A 27,860-nucleotide genomic window follows, 5' to 3' on the forward strand; every position below is an offset into this window, starting at 1 on the left:
ATGCAGACTCTTCCCAGGTTACGTAAGGATTCTGAGGACTATCTGTAAACTAAAGTTTCTGTCAGTTGGAAACACTGTCGGCTGAGATTGGAAAAGGTTGGTAGGTTATTTAGCTGCAGGTTACTACAGATATTCAGTAATTTTATTCCATCTGCCATTTCTCTGCCCTGGGATGCAATTAGTTAATTAGTACAGATCTGTACTGCAGATTCAAACCCGTCAGACCACAGGAGCTGCCGGACCATTGAATGGCAGACCGGAGAGTTTCGTGCTGTATAATTACCACCTCCCGAATGGTAACTTCACTGTCACCCTCCCCGAATTCTCCAACTACCGTGTTCTCTTTAGTGAATACAGATGAGGAGAACAGATTGCCCCTTTGATTCCTAATGCCCCCATTCTTAGCCTGTTACCTTCTTGCTCTTCATTCATTTGTAAAAATGCTTTGAGATTTTCCTTAATCTTATCTGCCAGTGACAGTCTGTGACTCCTCTTTGCCCCCCTACTGTGTTTACCAGGACCAGCCCCCCTCACTTTCTCTGCACTTGTTGGGCCTCTCCCACTTACTCTTCCATTTACTGCCTTTTGCTTCCTGGTTTTCTTTCTCCAACCCTTGACTCCGAGGGTACTTGGACTTTGCTGTCATAACCTTTTATCCTTATGGGCCCTGAACTCTCACTGGATCACTTTTGAAGAACTCCCATTTGTCAGATGTAGACCTCTCCAAGGAGCTGTTCCTGGTGTATGCCTGTCAGGTCTTGTCTTGTGATGCTTCCTCTAATTCGGGTCCTTACTTTCCAGACCAACTTTTTCTTTTCCATAACTATCCTGAAGCTTGAAGAGTTACTATCTCCAAAATGTTCTTCACCAACACTGCAACCACATTCCCTCAGATTAGCTCCAATACTGTCCCGTCTCTGGTGGGATGAACAATGCACCGGACACAGTGTGTGAAGGACTTGTCTCTGTGCTGTATGATTCTATGGCTCAATAAGCTCTCCTGGACACACTTTAAAAATTCCACCCCCTCCAAGCCTCTTGCACTAAGGCAATCCCCATTAATGTTGGGGAAGCTGAAGTGCCCTACATCTCTATGATTTTCCTACATATCTGCTCCTCTATCCATGCTGATTGTGAGGAAACCCAGTGTACACCTGCAGCAAAGTAATCACCCCATTTCTCTGTCCAAGCTCTCTCCATATGTCCGCATTGAAAGAGCCTCTTAAGGTATCCTGCTTCATTACTGTGGTAACGGACTCATTCAATATTACAATGGCCTCTCCTCTTTTGCATCTCCAACTACCCCCCCAACCATCAAGTCTGCCAGTCCTGCCCTTCTTTCAACCATGGAGAAGCTTGGGAAATCAGGGAAGGGAACAGTCATGTCTGAAACATATCAATATTATGGAAGTGGTGTTGGTGGTCTTGAGGTGCATAAAGGTGGAGAAATCCCCCGGGCTTGACCAAGTGTATCCTAGGACATTGTAGGAAGAAAGGGAAGAAATTGCTGGGGCCCTGGCAGAGATTTTCTTATCTTCCTTAGCCACAGGTGAGGTACTGGAAGACTGGCCAGTGAGCCATCAGTGGTGAGAAAGTTACTGGAGGGGATTCTGAGAGACAGGATTTATCTGCGTTTGGGAAGATGAGGACCGATAAGGGGATGGCCAGCACAGCTTTGTGTGTAGGAGATCATATCTCACAAATTTGATTGAGTTTTTTGAAGACGTGACCAAGAAAAATGATGAGGGCAGCATGGTAGACGTTGTCTACGTGGACTTTAGGAAAGCATTTAGCAAGGTCCCGCATTGTAGACTGGTCTGGAAGGTTAGAACATGTGGGATCCAGGGTGAGCTAGCAAATTGGATACAACATTGGCTCAGTGGAAGGAGTCAGAGGCTGGCAGTGGAGGGGTGTTTCTCAGGCCGGGGGCCTGTGACCAGTGGTGTGCCACGGGGATCGGTGCTGGGTCCTCTGCTGTTTGTCATCTATATTGATGATTTGGATGTAAGTATAAGTGGCATGGTTAGTAAGTTTGCAGATGACACCAAGATGGGTGTCATGGTGGACAGTGAAGAAGGTGGTCTAAGGTCACAACAGGATCTAGACCAACTGGGAAAGTGGGCAAGGGAGTGGCAGATGGAATTTAACTCAGACAAGTGTGAAGTGCAGCATTTTGGGAAGTTAACCCAGGGCAGGACACACAGTGAATGGCAGGGCCCTGGGGAGTGTTGTAGAATAGGTAGACAGGGTGGTGAAGAAGGCATACGACACGCTTGCCTTCATCGGATGGGGCACTGAGTACAGGAGTGAGACGTCACGTTGCAGGTGTGTAAGACACCGACGGGAGTAGTGTGCGCGGTTTTGGTTGCTGTGCAAGAGGAAGGATGTGATTAAGCTGGAGAGGATGCAGAAAAGATTCACAAGGAGGCCATCAGGACTGGAGGGCTTGAGTTACAAGGAGAGACTGGAGGCTGAGGGGTGACGTTACAGAGATATACAAAATCACGAGGGCACAGATAAGGTGAATGGTCACAGCCTTTTTCCCAGGGAGTCTAAAACTAGGTGGAAGAGGTTTAAGGTGAGAGGGGAAAGATTTAAAGGGGACCTGAGGGGCAAGTATTCACACAGAGGGTGGTGGGTATGTGGAACGAGCTGCCAGAGGAGGTGGTAGAGGCGGGTACAATTACAGTGTCAGAAGACATTTGGACAGGTCCGTGGAACACAGACACGTGGAACTGAGCTCCTCTGCCAATGTATTTTTTATTTAGAAAGAGTCCCTTAAAATGCAATCCAGTCTCTGTTCCCACACCCCTGATTATAAAAATGGGAAAATACCAAGAACCCAGCTGACAGGCATCAACTGTCCTGTACACCTGAACTCACCCCACCCCGTACACAAACCAAGTGAATGTCATGACCTGCCTTTATTGCAAGAAAGTTTGAGTACACAAGTAGGGACATCGGCTGTTGGGACCACACCCTAGAATATTGTGGACAAGTCTGCTCTCCCTATCTGAAGAAGGATGTACATGAAAGAGGGAGTGCAGGAAAGGTTCACCAGATTGATTCCTGGTATGGTGGGCTTGTCCTCTGAGGAGATTCAGCAGACCTGGCCTGTGTCCTTTTAGGTTTAGAAGTAATCTAATTGAAATGTACAGTATCCTAGTGGGGGAGTTTTCTGGTGGGGAGGGTGGGGGGCTTCAGGGTGGAATCAGAGAGGGGACAGCTGAACCAGAACCTGGCGCTAGGGCACCAGGTGAGGGGTGCTCAGGAAGGAGAGACGATGGCAGCCGGAGTGTGCCGACAAGGCATAAGAGCGCCCCAGAAGTAGAGGCAAATAAGGAAAATCTATAACATACAATTCAAGGCAAAAATATGAAAACAAACGGGGAAGGCAATTCACAGCAGATTGGTTCAACGTAAGAACTTTACTGGGGTCAGTGAAAGTGGAACTGATACACAAAATCTGCTTCAGTGTGCATGTATATGAATGCACGAAGTATTAGAAGTACAGGAACAGGCCCTTCGGCCCATTCTGTCTTTGCCGTACAGGATGCCAATGTAAACTGCACATCTGCCTGTCCATGGCCCATATTCCCCCATTCGCCGCCTGTTCATGGGCCTGTCTAAATGCCTCTCAAAACGTTGCTATCGTATCTGCCTCCACCACCTGCCTTGGAAGCACAACGGGGCCGGTGGGATAAGGGGAAACACAGAGGGGAGGGGTTACCGGAGGTTAGAGAAATCGATGTTCATGCCGTCAGGTTGGAGACCGCCAAGGTGGAACACGAGGTGCTGTTCCTCCAGCCCGTGTCTGGCCTCAGCCTGGGGGTGGAGGAGGCCGTGGACAGACACGTCAGTGTGGGAATGGGAAGTGGAATTAAAATGGTGGCCACCGGGAGATCCTGGCTGTTCCGGCCGATGGAGCAAAGTTGTTCGATGAAGTGATTCCCCCGTCTGCGTCAGGTCTCACTGATGTAGAGGAGACCACACCGGACGTAATAAATGACATTGCTCCCCTCTAACCCCCACTTTGTTTTCCTTTATCCTACTGGCCCCATCATCTCACCTTTCCCCTCCCCCACCCTCCCCATCTGCCCACCCCCCCCCCCACACTCCTCCCACCGGTTCCCCTCCCCACCTCCCTCCCTTTATTCCAGGCTCCCCCTTCCTCTCCAATCGGATTGCACCATCTTCAGCCCCTTGTCACTTCCACCTATCACCTCGCAACTTCTGGCATCATTCCCACTCCCGCCTCCCTCACCTGGATCCACCCTCCGACCCGCCAACTCCTGCTCCACCCCCCCCCCTTTTACCGGCTCTCTCCCCTCTTCCTTTCCAGTCCTGAGACCTTGACTGTCCATTTCCCTCCACAAATGCCGCCTGACCCGCTGTTCCTCCAGCATTTTGTGCGTTGCTCCAGATTTCCAGCATCTGCAGTCTCTCTTGTACCTAAAAAGGAAATACTTTCACCCAAAGGGTGACTGGAGTCTGTAACATACAGGCTGAGTGGGTGACATGGAATGATACAGCACAGAAACAGGCCCTTCTGCCCATCGAGTCAGCACCAACCGTCAACCACCCAGTTACACCAATCCTACCTTAATCCCACATTCTCATCAACTCCCTCCAGATTCTAACACTCACCAACACACCAGGGACAATTTACAGCGGCCAATTGAATTACCAACCCGTACGTCTCTGGGATGTGGATGGGAGGAGACAGGAGCGCCGGTGGGAAACCCACGTGGTCACTGGGAGAATTTACAAACTCCACCCAGACAGCACCCTGGTCAGAACTGACCCTGGGTGTTTGGTGCTGTGAGGCAGCAGTTCTGCCAGCTGGGCCACAGTTCCGTGGTGGAGACACAGACTCTCACAACATATGAGAAGTATCTGGATGAGCACTCGAATCACCAAGGCACAGTGGGCTGCAGATCACGTGCTGGAAAGTGGGATGAGTACAGACAGGTGCTCAGTTGTCAGAATAGACATGATTGACAGCAGGGCCTGAGCCGTAAGACCTGATCACTGACCAAAACAAGGGTGGGGTTCCCCTTCTCACCTCCCATCCCACCAGCCTCCACAGCCAATGATCATCCACTGAACTTTCCGCCACCTTTAACAAGATGCCATCACTGGGCACATGCTGAAGGGAATGCTCCCTCTGCGGCTCCCTGGTTCAGTATTCCCAACATCCTGTCCCCTTCTCAAGGCCCTTTCCCATGCAACCACAAGAGTTGTAACATCTGCTCTTTTATGTCTACCCTTCCCATCCAACATCCAAGGATCCAGGTGACTGTGATTCACTTACGCTTCTCCAATGTAATGCATTGCACTTGGTCCTCACACTGTAGTCTCATCTACATTGGAGGAACCACAGATTGGGAGAATATTTTGGAGAGACACTCCATTGGTGCACGATGCCTGTCTCCTTAATTCTCCATCCAGCTCCCATTATGATCTCCCATAATGTTCTAACAAAGCCAATGTAGGTTCAAGGAACAGCATCTCATCTTCAGTCTGGGCACGTTGCTGCTCCTGGGACTTAGCCTTGAATTCAACAGTTCTGGTTTGTGTTGGATCTGGCCAGTTATATCCCTGCTCCTCCAATTCATCCAGCTCTACCTTGGGAAGATGAAAACCAATGTCTTCTGTTCCTGTCACTGACTCCTGCACTGACTCCATTCCTGGCCTTGGCAACTGTCTGAAGCTGAACTGAACTCAATACAACCCAAAATGAGTTTGGATCCATATTATCTGCACTATCACTAAAAATAGGCAATTTTCACCTCTGCAGTGCACCCAACCTTAGCCCTGCTGCAGGTCACCTGCTGGTGAAACCCTGCTGGTGAAATCTCCTACAACAGTGATGGCCAGAACTGGAGGAACACTGATACAACACAAGGTGTCTGGGCAAGAGCGGACAGGGTCGAAGGTGACTGGGCAGGAGGTGACGGGGTCGGAGGTGACTGGGCAGGAGGGGACTGGGCAGGAGGGGATGGGGTCAGAGGTGGTTGGGCAGGAGGGGATTGAGCAGGAGGGGACGGGGTCAGAGGTGACTGGGCAGGAGGTGACGGGGTCGGAGGTGACTGGGCAGGAGGGGACGGGGCAGGAGGTGACGGGGTAGGAGGGGACTGGGCAGGAGGTGACGGGGTCAGAGGTGACTGGGCAGGAGGGGATGGGGCAGGAGGTGACGGGGTCGGAGGTGACTAGGCAGGAGCTGACGGGGTCGGAGGTGACTAGGCAGGAGGGGACAGGACAGGAGGGTACGTGGTAGGAGGAGACAGGGTTGGAGGTGACGGGGTCGGAGGTGACTGGGTAGAGGGGACAGGGTCAGAGGGGATGGGGTCGGAGGGGACGGGGTCGGAGGGGCTGCAGATTTACAGAAGGGGATTTGAAAACAAGTGAGGTTTTTTACCGGAAGCGTTATTTAACATGACCAGGTATTCATTTATGGGCACATGTGGGCCTCTGCCTTCACATCAACTGTCCTTGCACTGCTCAAAGAGGCTGTTCTTTCTTGATTATCCTCTTCTCTTTCATGTATTTATAAAAATTCCTCGATTTTCCCGGCCAATAATTTATCGTACCCTTCTGATATCCAAATTTCCTTTTTAATTCAAGTCTGCACTTCTACACCCACTTTGATTTTCTGCGTTCTCGTGCTTTTGGTAATTATCAGAAGTGTTGTAAACACTCAGCAGGTCAGGCAGCTTCTGTGGAGACAGAAATGTTCAGCATTACAGGTCAATCAACTGGGAAAACTTAAAAACAGAACAAGAAGCTGCCTAATCTGCAGAGTATTTCCAACACCTTTGCGGCATGGAGACCGGCCCTTCAGCCTAACTTTGGTTATATTTCAGATTTCCAGCATCAGCAGAGAAAGAGGAAAGTCTGTGATAGGGTGAGACAGATATGCTGGTGGTGCCAGTTGTCAAATCTAGTGAATGGTGATTTATTTGTACTTCCGATTAGTGAACTGCAGTCAGTCCTCACAACGAGGTGTGCTCTTCTCTGGGGAAACACAACACAAATCGGGTGACTGCTTTGCAAACACTTTCCTTCAGGCCACAGGGACAGTGCTGAGCTTTCAGTGTACTTATTCTGCATCCCAATTCTTCACTGTGCCTGTGTGCGCCTGCACTGGGTCACAAGGAAAATCAGCGCGAGCCTGAGGAACAGCCCCTCATCTATTGACTTGACATGTTCCCGATGACCCAATTCTACAATGAAAACCAAGTCAGACAGCGTTAGTCAGGATAGGGGCAGACTTTAAACTTTGTTTATACAGCACAGTAACAGACCCTTCCGGCCCAATGAGCCTGCACCGCCCAATTACACCCTACTAACCTGCATGTATTGGTATTGGTTTATTATTGTCACTTGTGCTGAGGTACAGTGAAACACTTGTCTTGCATACCGATCGTACAGGTCAATTCATTACACAGTGCAGTTACATTGAGTCAGTACAGAGTGCATTGATGTAGTACAGGTAAAAACAATAACAGTACAGAGTAAAGTGTCACAGCTACAGAGAAAGTGCAGTGCAATAAGGTGCAAGGTCACAACAAGGTAGATCGTGAGGTCAGAGTCCATCTCATCACATAAGGGAACTATTCAATAGTCTTATCACAGTGGGATAGAAGCTGTCCTTGAGCCTGGTGGTACGTGCCCTCAGGCTCCTGTATCTTCTGCCTGATGGGAGAGGAGAGAGTCTTTGGAATGTGGGAGGAAACTGGAACACCTGGAGGAAACCCACACAGTCATGGGGAGAACGTACAAACGACAGCGGCAGGAATTGAACGCCGATCGCTGGCGCTGTAATAGCGTTACGCTAACCGCTACACTACTGTGCCGTTTCAGATTTGTGACCTTTATCTTTGACCTGAAACGTTAACTTCATTTCTTTGTCCGCAGTTGCGGCCTGACCTGCTGAATGCTTCCAGAATTTTCTATTTTTATTTTAGATCTCCAGCGTCTGTGGTTATTTCAGAGAACGAGCAGTGCAAGTTCTGTACTCCACAGATGCTGGAAATCTGCAGCAACACACAGAATGCTGGAGGAAATCAGCAGGTCAGGCAGCATCTACAGAGGGAACTTATCCCACCCTCCCCATCACCCCTTCTCTATCCCCTCCCCCACCCTCCCCATCTGCCCACCCCCCCCCCACACACACTCCTCCCACCGGCTCCCCTCCCCACCTCCCTCCCTTTATTCCAGGCTCCCCCTTCCTCTCCTGTCAGATTCCATCTTCTTCAGCTCTTTGTCACTTCCACCTATCACCTGCCAGCTTCTGACACCATTCCCACTCCCGCCTCCCTCACCGGCCTATCATCTCCCTCAGCTGGATCCACCCATCACCTGCCAGCTCATGCTCCCCCCCCACCCCCCATCTCCCCCATTTCTCTCCAGTCCAGATGAAGGGCCTCAACCTAAAACGTGGACTGTCCATTTCCCTCCATAGAGGCTGCCTGACCCGCTGAGCTCCCCCAGCGCCGTGTGTCGCTCCCCCAGTGCCGTGTGTCGCTCTGTTCTCGACATCCCAGCATTCAACAGTTTTTTCCTCTTCTGGTGTTTAAGGTTTAATTGGCCTCCTCCAGTCTCCGCCCTCCTTCGCCCAGCGTCAATACCACAGATCATCCATGAAGAAAGACATTGTCTTTTGTTCTCTCTACCCCTCCCCCTTCCTTTGCAATTAAAATTAGTTCTGTTGCTAACTATGGAAGGTCATTGATGTGACCTTAACGCGGAAGATAGTGTGCAGCCTGTTCTCCAAAACTGTTATCCTCACCGTGCTTCACCTTGAACACACCCTCTGCTCCAACACCCCGCCATTTAATGCAGGTTGATGTGTACGGCGGTCAGTGGAGTTGGGTAGAAGTACTTCCTTGGATTGTGGTTGGGATGTGCTCACCCTGCATTATCATCGACAGAACTGCCCAGAACTGGTTCTACTGCTCAAACCAGCCAAACAGGACCGTCAGAACACCTCAAGTTCACAGTGGTTCACTGTGAAGGAATGCCAGTGTGAAGTATGTATGAGGCAACCCCTCCCTGAATACAGAACACATACCACGGAAAGGCGAGTGACCTTGAGTCACAGCCACAGGTGGGTGAGAACAACAACAGGCTTCTCACTCCAGCTCGTCACTGCTCTGCATCAGCCTCCTCCCTTTTAAATGATCTCTTCCCACTCTACTGTGTCCCAGAGGGATATGGGTGGGGTACACTGTGTCACAGCTCCAGTCACCTGACTCCAGGCGCTGTCTGTCTGGAGTTTGCATGTTCTTCCTGTGATCTCCCTGGCTGGGCACTGTGGTCGGCGTGGACTCATTGAGCCGAAGGGCCTGTGTCCGTGCTGCATTGCTCTGTGACTCAGTGACAAGTGATCCGGTTTCTCCCAAATCCCAAAGACGTGCAGGTTGGAGGGGTAATTGGACATTGTACACTGCCCCTAGTTGTGACGAGCAGTAGAATTTGGGGGAGAGGGGTTGGGAAGGGGGGTTGGAGTCGTTGTGAATGTAATAAAGTTGTACAGCATAGAAACAGGCCCTTGTCTATGTGTTTACACTAGTACACCTACCTCCACCAATCCCACCTGCCTGCATTAATTCCATATCCCTCCATGCCCTGCTCATTCAACTACCTGTCCAGCTGCCCTTAAATGTTAAGATAAGGGATAAGATGTCTTTATTAGTCACATGTACATCGAAACACACAGTGAAATGTATCTTTTGCGTAGAGTGTTCTGGGGGCAGCCCGCAAGTGTCGCCACGCTTCTGGCGCCAACATAGCATGCCCACAACTTCCTAACCTGTACGTCTTTGGAATGTGGGAGGGAACGGGAGCACCCTGAGTTGTTACCGTTCCTGCCTCCTCTGGCAGTTCATTTCAGATACTAACTACTCTGTATGAAACAGTTACCCCTCGGATCCCCTTTAAACCTTTCCCATTTCATCTTAAACCAATGCTCTAGTTTTAGACATCCCTACTATGGGAAACAGACACTGGCTATGCCTCTCAATTTTATCTACCTCTCTCATCCCCCTACACACCAGGGAAGACAGTTCCAGCCTATCCTTATAACTCAAGCCCTGCACTTCAGGCAACATCCTTATGAACCATTTCTGCCCCCCTCAAGTTTACTCACATCTTTCCTGTAGTGTGTAATGTGGCCTAACCAATGTTTTGTACAACTGTAACGTGACGTCCCAACTCTTGCACTCAATTCCTCAGCCGATGAAGGGAGGCACTTTGTCTACCTGTGTTGCCACCTGTGTGACACCCCTCGGTATCTCTGTTCAACAACAGTCCCCAGGGCCCTGCCATTCACATCCTATCTATACTAATCCTGCTTAACTGCATTAATTCCAGTCTCAGCCCTGATGCAAGGTTTTGACCCAAAACGTTGACGATTCCTCCCACCGATGCCACGCGACCCGCTGAGTTCCCGCAGTTTGTTGCCCCTAATTCCACTTCCTCTACATCCTGGTTTAAGTTCCCAAAATGCATCACTGCAGTTATCTGAGTTAAACTCCATCTGCCGTTCCTTTGCCCACTTTCCCAGTTGACCTTCTTCGTCGTCCACCACACCACCAATTCCGGTGTCATCTGCAAACTTACTAACCACACCACTTGCATCCTCATCCAAATCACTGATATCGATGCCCAAACAACAGACCCAGCACTGACCCCCGCAACACACCACTGATCACAGGTCTCCAACCTGAAAAACAATCCTCCACTTACACCCTCTTGACTCCTGCCGCCAAGTCAAATTTGTATCCAGTTGGCTGGCTCACCCTGTACCCCAGCCTACTATGTGGGACCTTGTCAAAGGTTTTGCTAAGGTCTATGTAGACCATGTCTACTGCCCTGTCCTCATCAATTCTCTTGGTTACCTCTTCAAAAAATTCATGAGACACGATTTCACATGCACAAAGGCATATTGACTATTCGTAATCAGTCTTTGCCTTTCCCAATGCAAATAAATCCTGTCCCCCAGAATCCCTTCCAATAACTTTCCCACTACTGATGTGCGGCTCACCAGCCTGTAGTTCCCTGGCTTGTACCTGCTGCCCTTCCTAAATGAAAGCACAATGTTGGCCATCCTCTCACTCTTCGGGTACCTCACCTGTGGCTAAGGAAGTTGCAGTAATCTCTGCCAGGGCCCCAGCCATCTCCTCCCTCACTTCCCGTAACTTTCTAGGATACACCTGGTCAGGCCCCGGGGAGTTATCCACCTGTGTGTTTCGGGAGCTCCAACACCTCCTCCTGTGTAACGTTGTTGTGCTCCAGGATATCACCCTTCCCTCCCTTGAACTCACTGCTTCCACGTCCTCCTCCACTGTAAATACAGACAGGAAGTATTCATTAGTGGGGGGGATGGAATGTGTTCAGGTAGGATTAATATAGACATAGGTGGCCAATGGTCGCCACAGACTCAGTGGCTGAGGCACCTGTTTCTCTGCCGTACTTCCCTAAGATCCTACCACTGTAAGTACACACCTTCTGTATTAACGATTTTTTGCTCAGGCTACCGCCAACGGTGAGGTGAGGAGTGCTGGCAGTCAGCCTCAGGGTGGATTGAGGGCCTGTTGATTTCAGCCTCAGAGCAAGTTGCTGAGGCTGTCACGCAGCCTGTAGTGTACCCTCAATGCCAGCCTGTGTTTCTAAAGCTGGACCTTTTGCCCTGCAGTTTCCAGGATCACAGTGCAGGGAAGAGGACAGATCTGGGAATGGGAACTCCCTCAGTTGGACCAGGAGTGCATCCTGACTCTGGTGGTGTGTGTGTGGCTCACCTAAGGGTATGGTCCTGGGTACTGGGTCCATTGTGGCTTGGCATGTTGTTGTTGTTGGATGGAGTAGATGCAGGGCCCTGCTCAGGATGATGTTTAAGGATTGTCCACCATGGACCACCGAAGACCCATTTCCCTTCCATCCCACACCCCCCACACATTCTGGCCATGGGAAGTTTGTGGCAGGAATGGAATATGCACTCTTCCTCTGGATATATTGCCCTACAGTAAGAAATTCTCACACAGTCTTTGCCCTACTATTGAGCAGGATCTGGAGTGTGGGCTCCTGCAATGAATCAGATAGTCACTGACTGATAGGAAAGATGTGGGTGCTCTGCACATCGACAAGTTGGAAGAGAGAAGGAAGGATGTTGAAGATCTGAATTGCAATTTGCACATCAACAATTTTCATATTTTGAGTTTGCTTCACCAAGAGAAGACTTTGAAAATGAATAGGAATCAACAACTGCTCTGCATCTGAATCACAGGCTAAGTCGTTACCAGAACTGAAAGACACAGTGAGAAGGACAAACCAGATTCCATGATGTCTTCGAGCCATTGAGGTACATGCGCACCACTGGCGACGTTCTGAAGTGGTCAAAAGAGCTCACAACACAAAGCCAAAGAGCAGGGGTATACCCCCCCACCTCATCCCTAAACATAAACGGTTCAGCACAGGAACAGGACCTTGTGCCCATGATGTGCCAAACTAATTAAACTAGTAGTTAAGCTTCTATCTAAATTAATCCCTTCTACCTACAACGGGGTAGGACCTGCCTACCCCGTCTGCCTTCCTTCAAATCGGTGCAACAGAATAAACCTGAGATGAGAGAGTGGGATCTGCAACAAAGGGACCAACCCAAATCCTATCACTTGTTATTTTGGTTTTGAACTGTGTCCACACGATTCCCCGAACAAAACCTCGTATATTGGTGCTGGTCCAGTCTACTAGCTCATCAATTGTACTCTTAAGAGTTTTGTGAGTTTTAAGCTAAAAATATACATTGTTTTTTGCAAAAAGGGGGATATATCATTGAGGGTGAGAAGCAGATGTGTTAGTGGAGAATGGGCTATTCAAACCCCGGACAGTCTGAGACTGGAGCTGATCTTCAATTCAAGATCTTCAAGATCAGTTGGTATTCAAAGCAGTTGTGAACGATTCATATTTAATACAGAAAATACAGGAAGTGACTGAAGCACGTAGATTGTCAGAAGGAACAAAAAGATCTCAGCATTGCACATTCTGATGTTACTTTCATGTATAAAATTATGCCCTGGTTTCCATCATCAAGAAAGAAGTAGCTCCTATCAACAACCTGCCTATTCCTGCTGGAGTAGTATGAAGAATTTCTGCTTTAGGCATGAACCCGGTCTGTGGGTTCTGGTGGGTTTGAAATGATGGGAGACAACCTCCAGGTTGATTTCAGATCCCCAGGACCAGTGTCATTTCACAACAGATACATCCTGCTGCTCACTCGTGCTCCACCAACACAGACAGTGAAACAACGAGGTGAAAGAAGTAAACAAAAGTTTAAAAGTTCACAATTCAGAAAATGTAGAGAAAAATCATCAACGTCAGTGAGAATGGAGAGAAGTGCAGGAGCTTCTGGTCACTCAGGCTCTTCATGTCATTCCATGTCGGAACCACTCAACAGCGAGTTCTTCTCTGAACTCCCCAGCTGTTCCATCTCTAAAGCACTGGCTCTTTTCGATCGGATCTGCACAAACCTGCAAGGGAAAGGACTTGTTACAGCAAGAGGCCTCTGGTGTGGAGAGGGACACATTCCATTGCCACACTGCACGCACGATTTACCTCACACCGGGGTGGATTTCCTGGACCCGTGCCCAGTGCATGTCCCTGCGGAGGGGGCTGGAATCGATGGCATTTGCTGTCCCTGTCTAGCCGCTGGCCCTTGAAGGAGGAGGTGATGAACCTCTCCTAAAATTTCTCGCGTTAGTGAGAAATTTGGACCCAAAGATGAGGGAGTATCCCAGAGGGGAGAGCACCCGAGTTTCCTGACACCAACACAAGTGTCAAACAATTGTGTTTTCAACTGTATGACAAACATTGAACACGGTTTTTTAGTTTAGTGAAGCCAGTGCAGGCCTAGCTGGATATTCCATATGGAGCAGTAGGAACTCACCAGCACACCAGTGTGTAACTAACTGCCACGATACAAATGGCAACTGCAAAATGCCAGCAGAAACACAGTGTGATGAACATCAAGTTCCCGTGGTCGTTTTCATTCCACTCAGGCCCACCATTGGGAGGGTAAAGGACAAAGCCAATCTGAAAGAGACGAGATCATTCTCTGTAACAATCAACTTTATCAAGTGTTCAGCTCCATTCAAACCCTGAAACTGAAGCTTAACCTTTGGACTAACCAGACACCACCCACTAAACTCACATCTACTGGCTGCCAATTATACTCCACTCACAGTGAACACCCGTTAAACTAAACTCAGTGACCACCCGTTAAACTAAACTCACTCAGTGACTGCTCATTAAACAAAACTCAGTGACCGTCCGTTAAACTAAACTCACGGTGTCCGCCCGTTAAACTAAGCACAGTGTCCGCCCGTTAAACTAAACTCACTCAGTGACTGCCCGTTAAGCTGCACTGTCACCTGGGGCTTGGCGTTAACGTTCACTGACCACTGCTGACATCACAAAACAGCTCACCTGCCAGAACCAGGTTCCCTGCAGGATTGCCAGGCTGGTTCTGAACAGCTCGAGTACGATGTTGTCTCGCAGGAAAACCTCCAGCATTATGACTAAAGAACCTCCAAACACAGCTGTCAGCATAAGTGAGTGGATGTGCAGGTCCAGGGGAGGCCGGTTATGAACATGAAAGTAAAATAGGAAACCTGCAGGGAAGGTAAATGTTCAATGACATATGTGTTGTATCACTCTTGTCCAGTGTATAAACTATTGATCTATGCAGGAGTGCAGCTGCTGGCGTGGCCAAATTTGGCCAAAGCTGTAAGGGCAGGGGAGATTTAAAGGAAGTGGAATCGTCCCAAAGGGAACGTTGTACTGAAGACCCAATGTCTAGGGCAGGCAATGACAGCAAGGACAATACATTAGGAAGTACAAATCATGTTCTGTATGAATTGGTGCCTGGACCACTTCTTTCCCCCAATATATGAGAAAGATTTGGACTCAGGAATCAGAAATCCATCCCAAAATTTATGGATTACATCAAATTGGGGATACGATTAATGCTGAGCAAGTCCATAACATTAATCAATGCAGAATGTGTATATGATTGGCAAATTAATTTAAATAAAGGTGGTGTAATTTGCTCAGAGGGATAAGGGGCCATAAATATAATAGAGAATCAAATGGATCTGCGGGTACAGATGCACACATCGCTTAATTAGTAAAGTCATTTAATAAGGCCACAAAGCAGCAACCCCAGGAATTAGCATTGCAAAGTAGATTACTTTCTGATAAACTTGTACAGAACTTCAAGTAAAAATACTGGAGTATAGTGTACAATATAGACTCCATCTTCTGAAACGAACAGAGAAACACTGGGGAAATTTTAAAATAGATTTGCATAACAGAGAGTACAATGATCGGGAATGATTGAGTAGGCAGGTATGCGGCTTTGATATGGTAGATGCAGTCAAGATTTTTTTGCAAGCAATCAACTGGGAACCAAAGATATAAATCTGATGGGGATTCTAGGAGAATCGTCTTTACCCAGAGCTCACAGGGAGCACAGATACGTTTAACAAACTAAATTAGTATATGATGAATGTGTTGTCATATTGTTAAAATTTGTTGTTAAACAAACAGATATGATGTTAAAGTTCGGCAAATGTTGACAAAGTTCAAAGAGGTTGGTTGGATCATAAATACCAGCATAAACCAGTTGGGCTGAATGGTCTGTTTTCCTCCAGTATCTGTAGGGTAATGGTTTATAATTCAACATTAATGTAAAATGATGCTGGAGGTAGAACATAAATCTTCTTAACTCACAGGATCACAAGACTTAAGGGGTGGTTTACTTGAAGCATTGAAGATGTTTAAAGGATTAGAGAGGACTGCAAAGAAAATGATGACAGAAAATGCTGCCCACACTCAACAGGTCAGGCAGCATCTGTGGGAAGAGAAAGAGTTAATGCTTCAGACCGAAGGAGAAAAGAAGCTGTAAATCTGCAGGGAGGGTGGGGAGGGAATGTCCCTGATGGGGGTAAAACCAGGGTGACCATGGGGATGAGATGAAAACAAGGTTATCTGGTTATTTATTTTCATTTTTGTAACAATTCTGGCGATGGAGTCCAGAAAAATGGGGCATGAATTTAAAATTGGAGCTGGAGCACTTTGGGCTGATGCGAGGGGAGCTCCTTCACACGGAGGGCTGCTCCTTTTAAAGATGTCCCCGAGGCAGCAGGAGGTAGCAATAAAACGTTTCAAAACTAAGACTGGTGGATTTTCCCAGCCACAAGTACAGAGGGGAAGGGAACCAAGGCTGGTGGATGGAGATAAAATACAGACCAGCCATGGTGATTGTATGATGGTGCAGGCTTGAGTGTTGAACGGTAACCTCCCTGTGGGGCTACAAGTGCCTGCTGTTGTTGAACAGAGGACCAGTCATGTTTGGCGTTGACACCAGAAGAAAGCAGCTTGAAGCCTGAGCCAGGTGTGACTGTTGGGGAGAGTGAACCAGACGCATCGGCCATGTATTAAGGAGGGATTTTATCATCTGGTGGCTCATTTAAATACCACCTGCTAGGGCTTGCATGAAAAGAGCCCTGTGTAGTGCCAGAGGGCAAAGGTTAGGTACCAAGGCTAGTCTGTCAGCTTCCTGGTCAATGGAGGGAGGACTTCATGGGAGAAGCAGCAGAAAGTGGCAGGTTCTGCACTCAGGTCCTGGTCAGAATTGATACGTACTCCCCTGGGGGCATAAAATGAGCAGGTCCTGGAAACATCTGCCGACTCAGTCACCTGCAGAAACGTTACCTTACCGTCAGAGCGAGGAGATAGCATCTTTAACCCCATGAGCTCCACCAACCACAATCCCACTGTCCTAGACTCTGCACACATTAAACGATTAGGAGAACAGAGACAGCTGGAGAACCAGTTCTGTTATCACTGGGAGAGCAGAATCAGCCGAAGAGGAACATTAATGACCAACTGTTCCCCACACACTGAGTTCTGGTCAAAACAAGGTCCACGGAACTGAAAAATATGCTCCATGAGGGCAACGGTGGTTGGTCTGTCTGGATGAATCCGTCCGTCTCCATGGACCGTCTGGATTATCTGTCTGCAGAAAGGCCAGTGAAGGCTCAGTGTGTCCCGATGGATGGTAGATTTTATTTTAAATTGTTACTAGTGTGGCGTAAACATGTGGAATGCATTGTTAGCATACAACATGCAGCTGAATCAGTACTGGCTTTGTCACACAGCTGCTGAAAGTCAGAGGATCACGAACAGTCTTGTTTCAATCAGGCATCGTGGAGAACCACAAACACACTCACCTTCCATGAACACTGCTAGTGACAGCATCAGGCGGTCAATGCCAACTGGGATCCTGAGTGAGGAGTACGTGAAGATATCTACAATCCCAGACATGCCAAAGAACAGGTACATGGTGCTGTGCTGCCAGTTCATTAGTTTGACCCATGATTGTCTGTCCTGGCTGAGTAAGTGCAGGTGGGGCCCATCTGGGACAAACTGCTCAGCTAGAATTCCTGGAGAAAGCACAAGTAAAAAGAGCAAAGCTAAACTTTCCAGTACATTTCCAGCAAACCTGAAGCAATAATAAGCTTTTAACAGAGTGGGAAACTGCTCCTGCTTCCCCCCAGGGACTGAGAGCTGGGAGATGTCAGCCCCTCAGGACCAAACAGATGACTGACCAACACTGGGTCCATGAGGAACTCTATGTGTTCGCAATGGTAGTGTGGTTACTGTGGTTCGCCATGACGTTAACCAACAGAGCCAATCTCAGTGAAGACGGGTATCAAAAAGGCAACACTTTTCTCATTTTTTCTTGCTGCAGTGTTGCACCTCCCCTCCCACAACCTACCGCAGGAGTGGGACTAATCTTCAGAACTAACAGAAAATTGTTCAATGGACAGTAACTACACTCTAGAACACAAACCTCAGTGGTCGAGCTGCAGTACGCTGATAATGCTTGAGTTTGCCCATTCCCGAAGGCCACGCTCCAAGCCATTGTCAACTCGTTCACTGAAGCATATGAGAAGGTGGATCTTGCACTCAACATCCACAAAGCCATGTCTTCTCTAACAATATCCCCCTACTGCAACACTAGCCTCTGACAATAAAAATTCATGGCAAGACTCTGAAAAATGGAAACCACTTTCCCCGTGTTGAGAGCCTCCTCTCAAAGGCGGCAGATATTGATGATGAAATTCACCACCTTCAATACACCAGCATAATCTTTTGTTGGTTGTGGAAAAGGATGTTTGAAGATCAAGACCACAGACCTGACACAAAACTCATGGTCTAGCAGGCAGCAGGATTCCTTGCTCTGCTGCATACTTCTGAGATCTGGACTGCTTACAGCAGGCATCTCAAGGCACTGAAAAAATACCACAGGTTGGATACGTCGGGCAGGCCATGTCATTTGCGTAGTTAACACTAAGCTCCCAAAACAGACACTCTATTCCAACATCTCTTATGAGAGGAGACAGAGGAAAAACATGTGCTCAAAGCTTCTTGAAGAAATGTAACATCCCCACTGACTCCAGGGAATCCCTGGCCCGTGAGCCCTCAGGTTGAAGAGGGAGTATTCGGGATGGCACTGAGAACCTCGACACCCTACATTGGGAGCACACGCAAGCTCATGGTTGATCTGGCCGTGGACTCAGATCCACCTACCTGCCTTTTCCCCATAACCCTTAATTCCCCTACTATGCAAAAGCCTTTCTGACTGTGTCTTAAGTACATTTAATGAGGGAGCCTCTACTGCTTCCCTGGGCAGAGAATTCCACAGATTCACTACTCTCTGGGAAAAGCAGTTCCTCCTCATCTCCATCCTAAATCTATTCCCCCAAATCTGGAGGCTATGTCCCCTAGTTTTAGTCTCACCTACCAGTGGAAACAACCTTCCTGCCTTGATCTTATCTATCCCTTTCATAATTTTATAAGTTTCTTTAAGAACCCCTCTCATTCTTCTGAATTCCAGCAAGTATAGTCCCAGGTGACTCAATCTCTCCTCATAGGCTAAGCCCCTCATCCCCAGAATCAACCCAGTGAACCTCTCTACCACCTCCAAAGCCAGTATATCTTTCCTCAAGAAAGGAGACCAGAACTGCACGCAGTACTCCAGGTGCAAACTCACCAGTACCCTGTACAGTTGCAGCATAACCTCCCTGCTCTTAAATTCAATCCCTCTGGCAATGAAGGCCAACATTCCATTTGCCTTCTTGATAACCTGTTCGACCTGCAAACCAACATTTTGCGATTCATGCACAAGCATTCTATCAGCCAGACCCTTGCCCACTCACTAAACCTATCTATATCCCTCTGCAGACTCTCCTCATCTTCTGCACAATTGGCTTTTCCACTCAATTTAGTGTCATCAGCAAACTTAGATACGCTACACTCCGTCCCCTCTTCCAAATCGTTAATGTATATCATGAAAAGTTGTGGGCCCAGCACCGACCCCTGTGGCACCCTGCTCACCACTGATTGCCAACCAGAGAAACACTCATCTATCCAAACTCTTCACCTTCTATTGGTTAACCAATCCTCTATCCATGCCAATACATTACCCCAGCTCCATGCATCATTCTCTACTGGATAGGTCTTTTATGCAGCACCTTATCTAACGCCTTCTGGTAAACCAAGTATACAACATCCACCTGTTCCCCTCTATCCACTGCACTCATTATATCCTCAAAGAACTCAAATAAGTTTGTTAAACAGGACCCGCCCTTCCTGAGTCCATGCTGTGTCTGCCCGATGGAACCATTTCTCTCCAATATGTCTTGCTATTTCTTCCTTAATGACAGCTTCAGGCATTTTCCCGACTGCAGACGTTAAGCTAACTGGCCTATAGTTACCTTCCTTTTGCCTACATCCTTTTCTTTAAACAGTGACATGACATTCACGGTCTTCCAATCCACCAGAACTTGCCCAGAGTCCAGAGAATTTTGGTAAATTATCACAAGTGCATCTACTATAACTTCCCAAGTTTTCCCAATCTTCCAGTTTCCCACTACTCTCAGCGACTTTGTATACCTGAGCTTTCAGCTTAATGCCTTGTTTTATTTCCTTAGTTATCCAAGGCTGGGTCTCCCCACCCTCACCGTCCTTGCTTTTAACTGGAATGTACTTTTGTTGAGCACCGTTAAAATCTCTTTGAAAGTCTTCCACTCTTCCTCAACTGTCCCACATAGATAGAACTATTACACCCTCCATTTGTATGAGAAATTCAGTCATACTATTGTCACTCTTTCGAAGAGGATCCTTAACTACAAGATTGTTATTTTTACCTGTCTCATTGCACAGGACCGGATCTAAGATAAAGTTTTCCCTTGTAGGTTCACTAAGATGCTGTTCAAGAAAGCTATCACAGATACTTTCTATGAAGTCCTCCTCTAGACTGCCTCGACCAACTTGATTTGCCCAATTTAGGTGCAAGTTAAAGTCCCCCATGACAACTGCCGTTCCATTCTTCCATGCATCAAATCTTTTTTGGTTTATTCCCTGTGCCGCTGTAATGTAATTCGGTGACCTAGAGACAACTGCCGCCAGTGATTGTTTTCCCTTTACTGTTCCTAATCTCTACCCAGATGGACTCAACATTCTGCTCCTTAGATCTTATATCGTCTCTCACTATCACCCTGATCTCATCCTTAAGAGGCTACCCCACCTCCCTTACCTTCCAGCCTATCCTTCCGTATGACCTGATACCCTCGGATATTTAATTTCCACTTATCTCCACCCTGCAACCACGTTTCTGTAATGGCCACTAGGTCATACCCCTTTGTACTGATTTGTGCCACAAGTTCACTGACCTTGTTTCGAATGCTACGGGCATTCAGATAAAGTGCCCTCACACTCATTGTCTTTTCAGAATCTACTGGCCTTTGTGTCGTTTGCGTTTGGCTTTTGGGTACTCCACTCCTACTCTTCTTCTTTCTCAGTTTGCTTCCCTCTGTCTTTCTGCATGGATTCCCACCCCCCTGCTGTATTAGTTTATGTCTGACCAGGTGTGCATGCAGTTGGAATGTCATTTAAAAAGTCATTCAAGGATGAAACTCTAGGCTGCTGAAGATATCTTTGAAGGTTGTTTCCACGGGCTGGGACACACTCAGTCGCTAGCCACTCCACAGTCTCTCTGAAAACCAGCACTAGTAATTAAAGGTGTTTCTGTGGTGCTCCCACTGGCAAGCTCCAGGACACATTCGCAGGCACCCAAGGTAAGGTTTGGGACCCTGAGGGAGAAGGCAGAGGAGCAACATGCAGTTCCCAGGAACGCACACACCCATTTTAACCTTAGCAAGGAGTAACGTCTCCACAGACTCAGGTTTACCGAGGCAGTCGCCACTGAGACAAGGTCCATTCCTCAGGAAGTTCTCCAACCGTGGACTGCTGTCCCTTTGGAGGTCTGTATGGAAGTGTTTCCTGACTTTGTGTGGTTGCTCTCCGATCACAATCAAAGATCACGATCGTATTCAATGGAACCCAGTCAGCACTGGGGAACAGGCAGCAGTTTCTAATGGTCCAAATATAGAACAACTGAATTCCAGGGCATGCATGTCATTAACATGGTGGTGTAATAACCATGATACTGTGTCCACAATGATAGTGCACTCATGTCACTGTGTGTGCTCACCAAGTTGGCTTGGTCACCGTGACAAGGGATTGGAAGTTGCTCCATCTTTGAGTTACTTGCTCATTAGTCACTCCCTCAGGCAGCAGGTAATTATCCAAAGGACTCAGAGTACTCACCCACCAATGAGAAAATGGCCTTCACTACCCCCTCAATGAGCTCCACTCGGTCGAAGCACAGCCTGGAGGACTTGTTTTTTTTTGATAAGAATTTGAGTGGATATTTCAGAGACCACCATAGGCCAAAGAGCAGAAAGAAGCTGCCGGGAAGAGCATGTCCTTTAAAGTTTGCCATCGGTGACTACAGTCGAGACCTGTGCAGAAGCAGGATTGCCCAGTTAGACCCATCGTTTCAGCCTGTTCTTACCCCTCAGGAACTTACCCAATCCCATCATCACTTGATAGTTTTCCTCCCTTTCCCCATCTACACTCCGAGAGCCTCCTAGGCCACCTGCTGGTTTCTGAGCCCAAACCATCTTATTTTCACGATGGTCGATCAGTTCACCACATGGCTTCGCCCACTTGCTCCAAATAAAATTTGTTACAATGGGAATAGGTCTGGTCCCAACTATAGTAAGAACAGAAAATAGTGGATGTACAGCAGGTCAAGTCACAACTGCAGAGAGGGACAAACAGGGTTAATGTTTTAGGTCCACGACCCTTATGTTGCTCAACCTGCTGAGAATCTCCAACATTTTTTGCATTCATGGCATGTTTTTGGCTTTTTTCCTCTGGTCCTGACTATTCCTGCCACTTTCTGGAATATTTGAATCCTTCCTTGTTCCAGTCACGCTCTGGTCACCCCTCTCACTTCTTCCTCAGGTACGTCACTTCATCAGGTACGTCACTTCATCAGGTACGTCACTTCTCAAGCCCTGACTAGAAAATCTCATGAACTTTGATGCGACTTTCCTTCTTGCACCCAGTTTCACATGGCCCACCTCTGACTTTCCCCTTCCCTTCCTCCAATTCCATTACTGGGGCATAGGCCAGTTTGTATGGTAAACTCACAGAGCAAGAAGGCATAACTTGCGTTAGTTAAAATTGACCAAAAGTCCAAGCCCAATGTGCTGTGGGGAGCCTGGTGTCATGATGTAAGCTAAAAGGATATCCTAAAATGTTTGGTTCAACCAATAAGATTTTTTTCTGGACCTTTGCTGCAAAAATGTCACCAAAGGTTACAAGTCACTGTATACGTTAGTTATTCTGGTTTTGTGAACATATGAAAGACATAGTCATAGAGTCATACAACATGGAAACAGGCCCTTCAGCCCAACTCATCCATGCTGACTGTGTTGCCCCAGTGAGCCAGTCCCATCTGCCTGCATTTGGCCCATGTCCTTGTCCATGTACTTATCTAGATGGCTTTTAAACATTGCTGATGTGCCCGCCTCAACCATTATTTCTGGCAACTCATTCCAAATACGCACCACCCTTTGTGTGAAGCTGCCACCACTGAGGCCCCTTTTAAACCTCTTGCCTCTGATCTTAAATCCATGCCCTCTTGTTTTTAGCACCCCCTCCCTGGGAAAAAGTCAATGTGCTTTCACCCTGTCTCTGCCCCTCATGATCTTATACACCACTATCAGGTCACCCCTCAATCTCCTATGTTCCAGGGAATAAAGTCCTAGTCTACACAACCTCTCCTTGTAACTCAGGCCCCCAAGTCCAGGCAACATCCTGGTAAATCTCCTGTACTCTTTTTAGTTTAATAACATCTTTCCTATAACAGGACGACCAAAACTGTGCACAGTACTCCAAGTGCGGCCTCACCAACGTCTTATATAACTGCAACACAACTTCCCAACTCCTATACTCAATGTCCTGATTGATGAAGGCCAGAATACTAAACCCTTTCTTCACCACCCTATCTACCTGTGATGCCACCTTCAGCGAAATCTGCACTTGCACTCCTGGGTCCCTCTGTTCTGTAACGTTTCCCAAGGCCTTCCCATTCACTGTACAAGTCCTACCCTGGTTTGATCTCCCAAAATGCAATACTTCACATTTATAAATACATAGAAAACCTACAGCACAAGAAGAGCAAGGGTCCCAGAACAAATCCCTGAGGCACACCACTGGTCACTGACCTCCACACAGAATATGATCCGTCAACAACCAGACTTTGCCTTCTGTAGGCAAGTCAGTTCTGAATCCACAAAGCAATGTCTCCTTGGATCCTGTGTCTCCTCACCTTCTCCATAAGCCTCGCACGAGGTACCTTATCAAATGCCTTGCTGAAATCCATATACACTACATCTACTACTCTCCCTTCATCGATGTGTTTAGTTACATCCTCAAAAAATTCAATCAGGCTCGTAAGACAGAACCTACCCTTGACAAAACCATGCTGACTATTCCTAATCATATTATACCTCTCCAAATGTTCATAAATCCTGCCTCTCAGGATCTTCTCCCTCAGCTTACCAACCACTGAAGTAAGACTCACTGGTCTATAATTTCCTGGGCTATCTCTACTCCCTTTCTTGAATAAAGGAACAACATCTGCAACCCTCCAATCCTCTGGAACCTCTCCTGTTTCCATTGGTGATGCAAAGATAATCGCCAGAGGCTCTGCAATCTCCTCCCTTGCCTCCTACAGTAGTCTGGGGCACATCTCATCCGGTCCGGGTGACTTATCCAACTTGATGCTTTCCAAAAGCTCCAGCACATCCTCTTTCTTAATATCTGCATGCTCAAGCTTTTCAGTCTGCTGCAAGTCCCCACTACAGTCACCAAGATCCTTTTCCATAGTGAATACTGAAGTAAAGTATTTATTAAGTACCTGGTAATGGTATTGGTTTATTATTGTCACTTGTACTGAGGTACAGTGAAAAGCTTGTCTTATAAACCGATCGTACAGGTCAATTCATTACACAGTGCAGTTACATTGAGTTAGTACAGAGTGCATTGATGTAGAACAGGTAAAAACAATAACAGTACAGAGTAAAGTGTCACAGCTACAGAGAAAGTGCAGTGCAATAAGGTGCAAGGTCACAACAAGGTAGATCGTGAAGTCATAGTCCATCTCATCGTATAAGGGAACCGTTCAATAGTCTTATCACAGTGGGGTAGAAGCTGTCGTTAAGTCTGGTGGTACGTGCCCTCAGGCTCCTGTATCTTCTACCCGATGGAAGAGGAGAGAAGAGAGAATGACCCGGGTGGGTGGGGTCTTTGATTATGCTGGCTGCTTCACCAAGACAACGAGAGGTAAAGACAGAGTCCATGGAGGGGAGGCTGGTTTCCGTTACACGCTGGGCTCTGTCCACAATTCTCTGCAGTTTCTTGCGGTCCTGGGCAGAGCAGTTGCCGGACCAAGCCGTGATACATCCAGATAGGATGCTTTCTATGGTGCATTGATAAAAGTTGGAGAGAGTCAAAGAGGACAAATAAATTCTGTGAGAGTGAATTTTTATTCTGTATCTCACATGTTTGTGTTGTGATTTGTGAATTCTCTAAGGGTAAATTTCTGTAACCAGAATGGCCATAACACAGCGGTCGCCTGTATTGTGTGAATAGGAATAGGTCATTTAGCTCCTTGAGCCTATTCTGCAGTTAGTGAAAGGCTGAACTGTATCTTCATTCCATCGACTCAGTTCACCTCTGAATCTGCCATTTCCTCTGGATCCATACACACTTTCCCACTATTACAATTGATTCTTTCACATCTTATCCTCTTACTTTTCACATACTTGTAGAATGCCTTGGGGTTTTCCTTAATCCCAAGCCAAGGCCTTCTCATGGCCTTCTCATGGCCCCTCCTGGCTCTCCTAATTTCCTTCTTAAACTCCTTCCTGTTAGCCTTATACTCTTCCAGATCTCTAACATTACCTAGCTCTGTGTACCTTTTGTAAGCTTATCTTTTCTTCTGCATTTATCTGGATTGAAAGCCATTTGCCAATCCTCAGCCCACATACCCAGCTGATCAAGATCCCCCTGTAATTTTTCATAACCTTCTATACCGCCTACACCACCACTTATTTCAGTATCATCCACAAACTTACTAACCATGTCTTGTATATTTACATCCAAATCGTTTATATAAATTACAAACAAAGGTCCCAGCACTGACCCCTGCGGCACACCACTAGACACAGGCCTCCACTCCGAGAAACAACCCTCAACCATCACCCTCTGCTTCCTACCACTGAGCCAATCTTGAATCCGTCATCTTCTCCTGGGTCCCATGCAATCTAAACTTCCAGACCAGCTTGCCATGAGGGACCTTGTCAAAGGCCTTGCTGAATTCCATATAGACGACATCCACTGCCCTACCCTCATCTACCCTCTTTGTTACCTCCTCGAAGAACACCAAGAGATTTGTCAGACACGACTTCCCACACACAAAGCCGTGCTGACTGTGCCGAATCAGTCCCTGTCTCTGCAAATGTTGGCAGATCCTGTCTCTCAAATGCCCTCCAGCAATTTACCCACCACTGATGTTAATGTAATTGAATGTTTGATAATTGCTACAGACAGGCCTGGCATCAGGTTGGAGGAGGGAGTTTAAAAAGGCTGTGTAAGACAGGGCAAGGTTACTTTTCCTACCAGTAGGCCTAGAATCGAAGAACAGTGTATAATAGGGAGGAAAGCTCTAGTGGGAGTGGCCATTTTGGGAAAGGCCATTTTGAGGTCCAAGTGCAGAGGTTTTGATGAAGGAGGCTTCGGTGAGAAGGCTGGCTGGTGGCAAGGTAACTCGAGGTAAAGTCTTTCCTTTTCTTTTAAACCGAGGTGTAACTAGAGGGGTAGAAGTGGCAGTCAGCAGAGCAGTGTGCTCCTCGTGTGAAATAAGGAAGATCAGGTGTCCCTGGCTATGGATGCAGCTCCTCTCAGAGCACAGGAAACAGCAGGACCCCAGACATTGTGGGTTGAAGGGCCTGTTCCTTTGCTGTACTATTCTATGTCCTATCCCAAGCACAGACTGGTAAGCTAACTAGCCGCCCTAAATTACCCCCCAATGTGGGTTAATGGCAAAGAAGGTATCAAAGGGGAGTTGACAGGGATGTGCGAGAGAGAATAAGCTGCTTGGATACAGGGAAGTAAGGAGAGGGGTAGTGGGATTAATAGGACTGATGGACCAAATGGCCTCCTTCTGCATCAATATAGGTCTTTTCTTATTTACAGTAGTGTTGGAATCTCTCTGCACCCTCATTCCATGTAATCTATTCCCTGTTACAATGAATCAAACCCTCTTACATTAGCACACATAGTAAGTCTATCACACCAATGCAAGTAATCCTGTCCCTACTAAATCATTCTACGTAACCCAGAACCAATTACAACACTCTGTATGATCCAGTCACTTGCTATGTCACTAAGGTAATCCAGTCCCCATTGAATCACCACACTTATCAGCACAGACTGGGCTTTGACCTGTTGCCCCTCCTTAAAAACATAACTTAATCTCTCTGTATTAACTACCTGATGTTTCAGAAAAGCTACTCAGGTTAGAAAGGAGAATGATTTTTATCAAATAATTATTTACCCTGGTACCTTGTATTTGCCTTCAAACAAAATCATTCCCAAAACACAAGTTCAGAATCGTGTTTACACTCACTGCACCTTCTTACTTCGTTCTGTTACTGAACTACAGCTGATGTTGAATTATTTTCTTTAATATAATGTTCACATAAGTTATCGCTTCTGTTTACACATACAAACAAAACTGATGAAGTTGTTACACTTACCGTGGAGTTTGAGAGCTTTAGTACTATTAGTTCCTTTCTCTGTGGTTCAATAACCTTCAGCTTACATTCCTGTGTCGGAACCTGCGCAGCTCGTGGCAGACACACAGCAGGTCAACTTCCACACTGCCAACTCAAGAGTTTATTGAACTTCTGTGGATGGCCTGCTCCTTTCTATCTGCTAATTTCCTCACAAGTCTAGAGATCTTCCAGAGTTTCACAACAGGTGCAAGGCTTCTAGTTTACACCTGCCTCCCCCAGGTGACACTGCCCCTCCCTGATCCTGGCCTGGTGGGACACTGCCCCCTATTGGCTTGAGCTAGCATTGCAGAATGTGGCCTTTAACACGGAACTCCACCCGACGTGCAACATTCAGATCCAAAACCACTCTTTTTGCATTTTACAACTGGATATTTAAATAATTAAGCATATTTTCCTCCACTCCTCGATAAATTTGTTTGTAACTCTCTGTAATGAAATGCTTCCTGACATCCAATTTAAGTTCTACATTCATAACATGATACAGGAGAATGGAAGGCCACTTGACACACATAAGAAATA

General features: G+C 47.2%; 1 protein-coding gene across 1 annotated transcript; it reads right to left on the bottom strand.

The window, feature by feature from the left end:
- Positions 1-12,950: 12,950 nt before the first annotated feature.
- tmem45b (transmembrane protein 45B) lies at positions 12,951-27,546 on the bottom strand. The gene is made up of 6 exons (XM_052040142.1): positions 27,303-27,546; positions 21,736-21,929; positions 17,292-17,504; positions 14,485-14,669; positions 13,946-14,091; positions 12,951-13,529 (listed from the first exon to the last, which is right to left on the bottom strand). Exons 2-6 carry the CDS (start codon positions 21,908-21,910, stop codon positions 13,430-13,432), a joined length of 819 nt encoding a protein of 272 aa, XP_051896102.1. The 5' UTR covers positions 21,911-21,929; positions 27,303-27,546; the 3' UTR covers positions 12,951-13,429.
- Positions 27,547-27,860: the final 314 nt, after the last annotated feature.

This window comes from Pristis pectinata, chromosome 27, assembly GCF_009764475.1.
Source record: "Pristis pectinata isolate sPriPec2 chromosome 27, sPriPec2.1.pri, whole genome shotgun sequence".
Lineage (NCBI taxonomy): Eukaryota > Metazoa > Chordata > Chondrichthyes > Rhinopristiformes > Pristidae > Pristis > Pristis pectinata.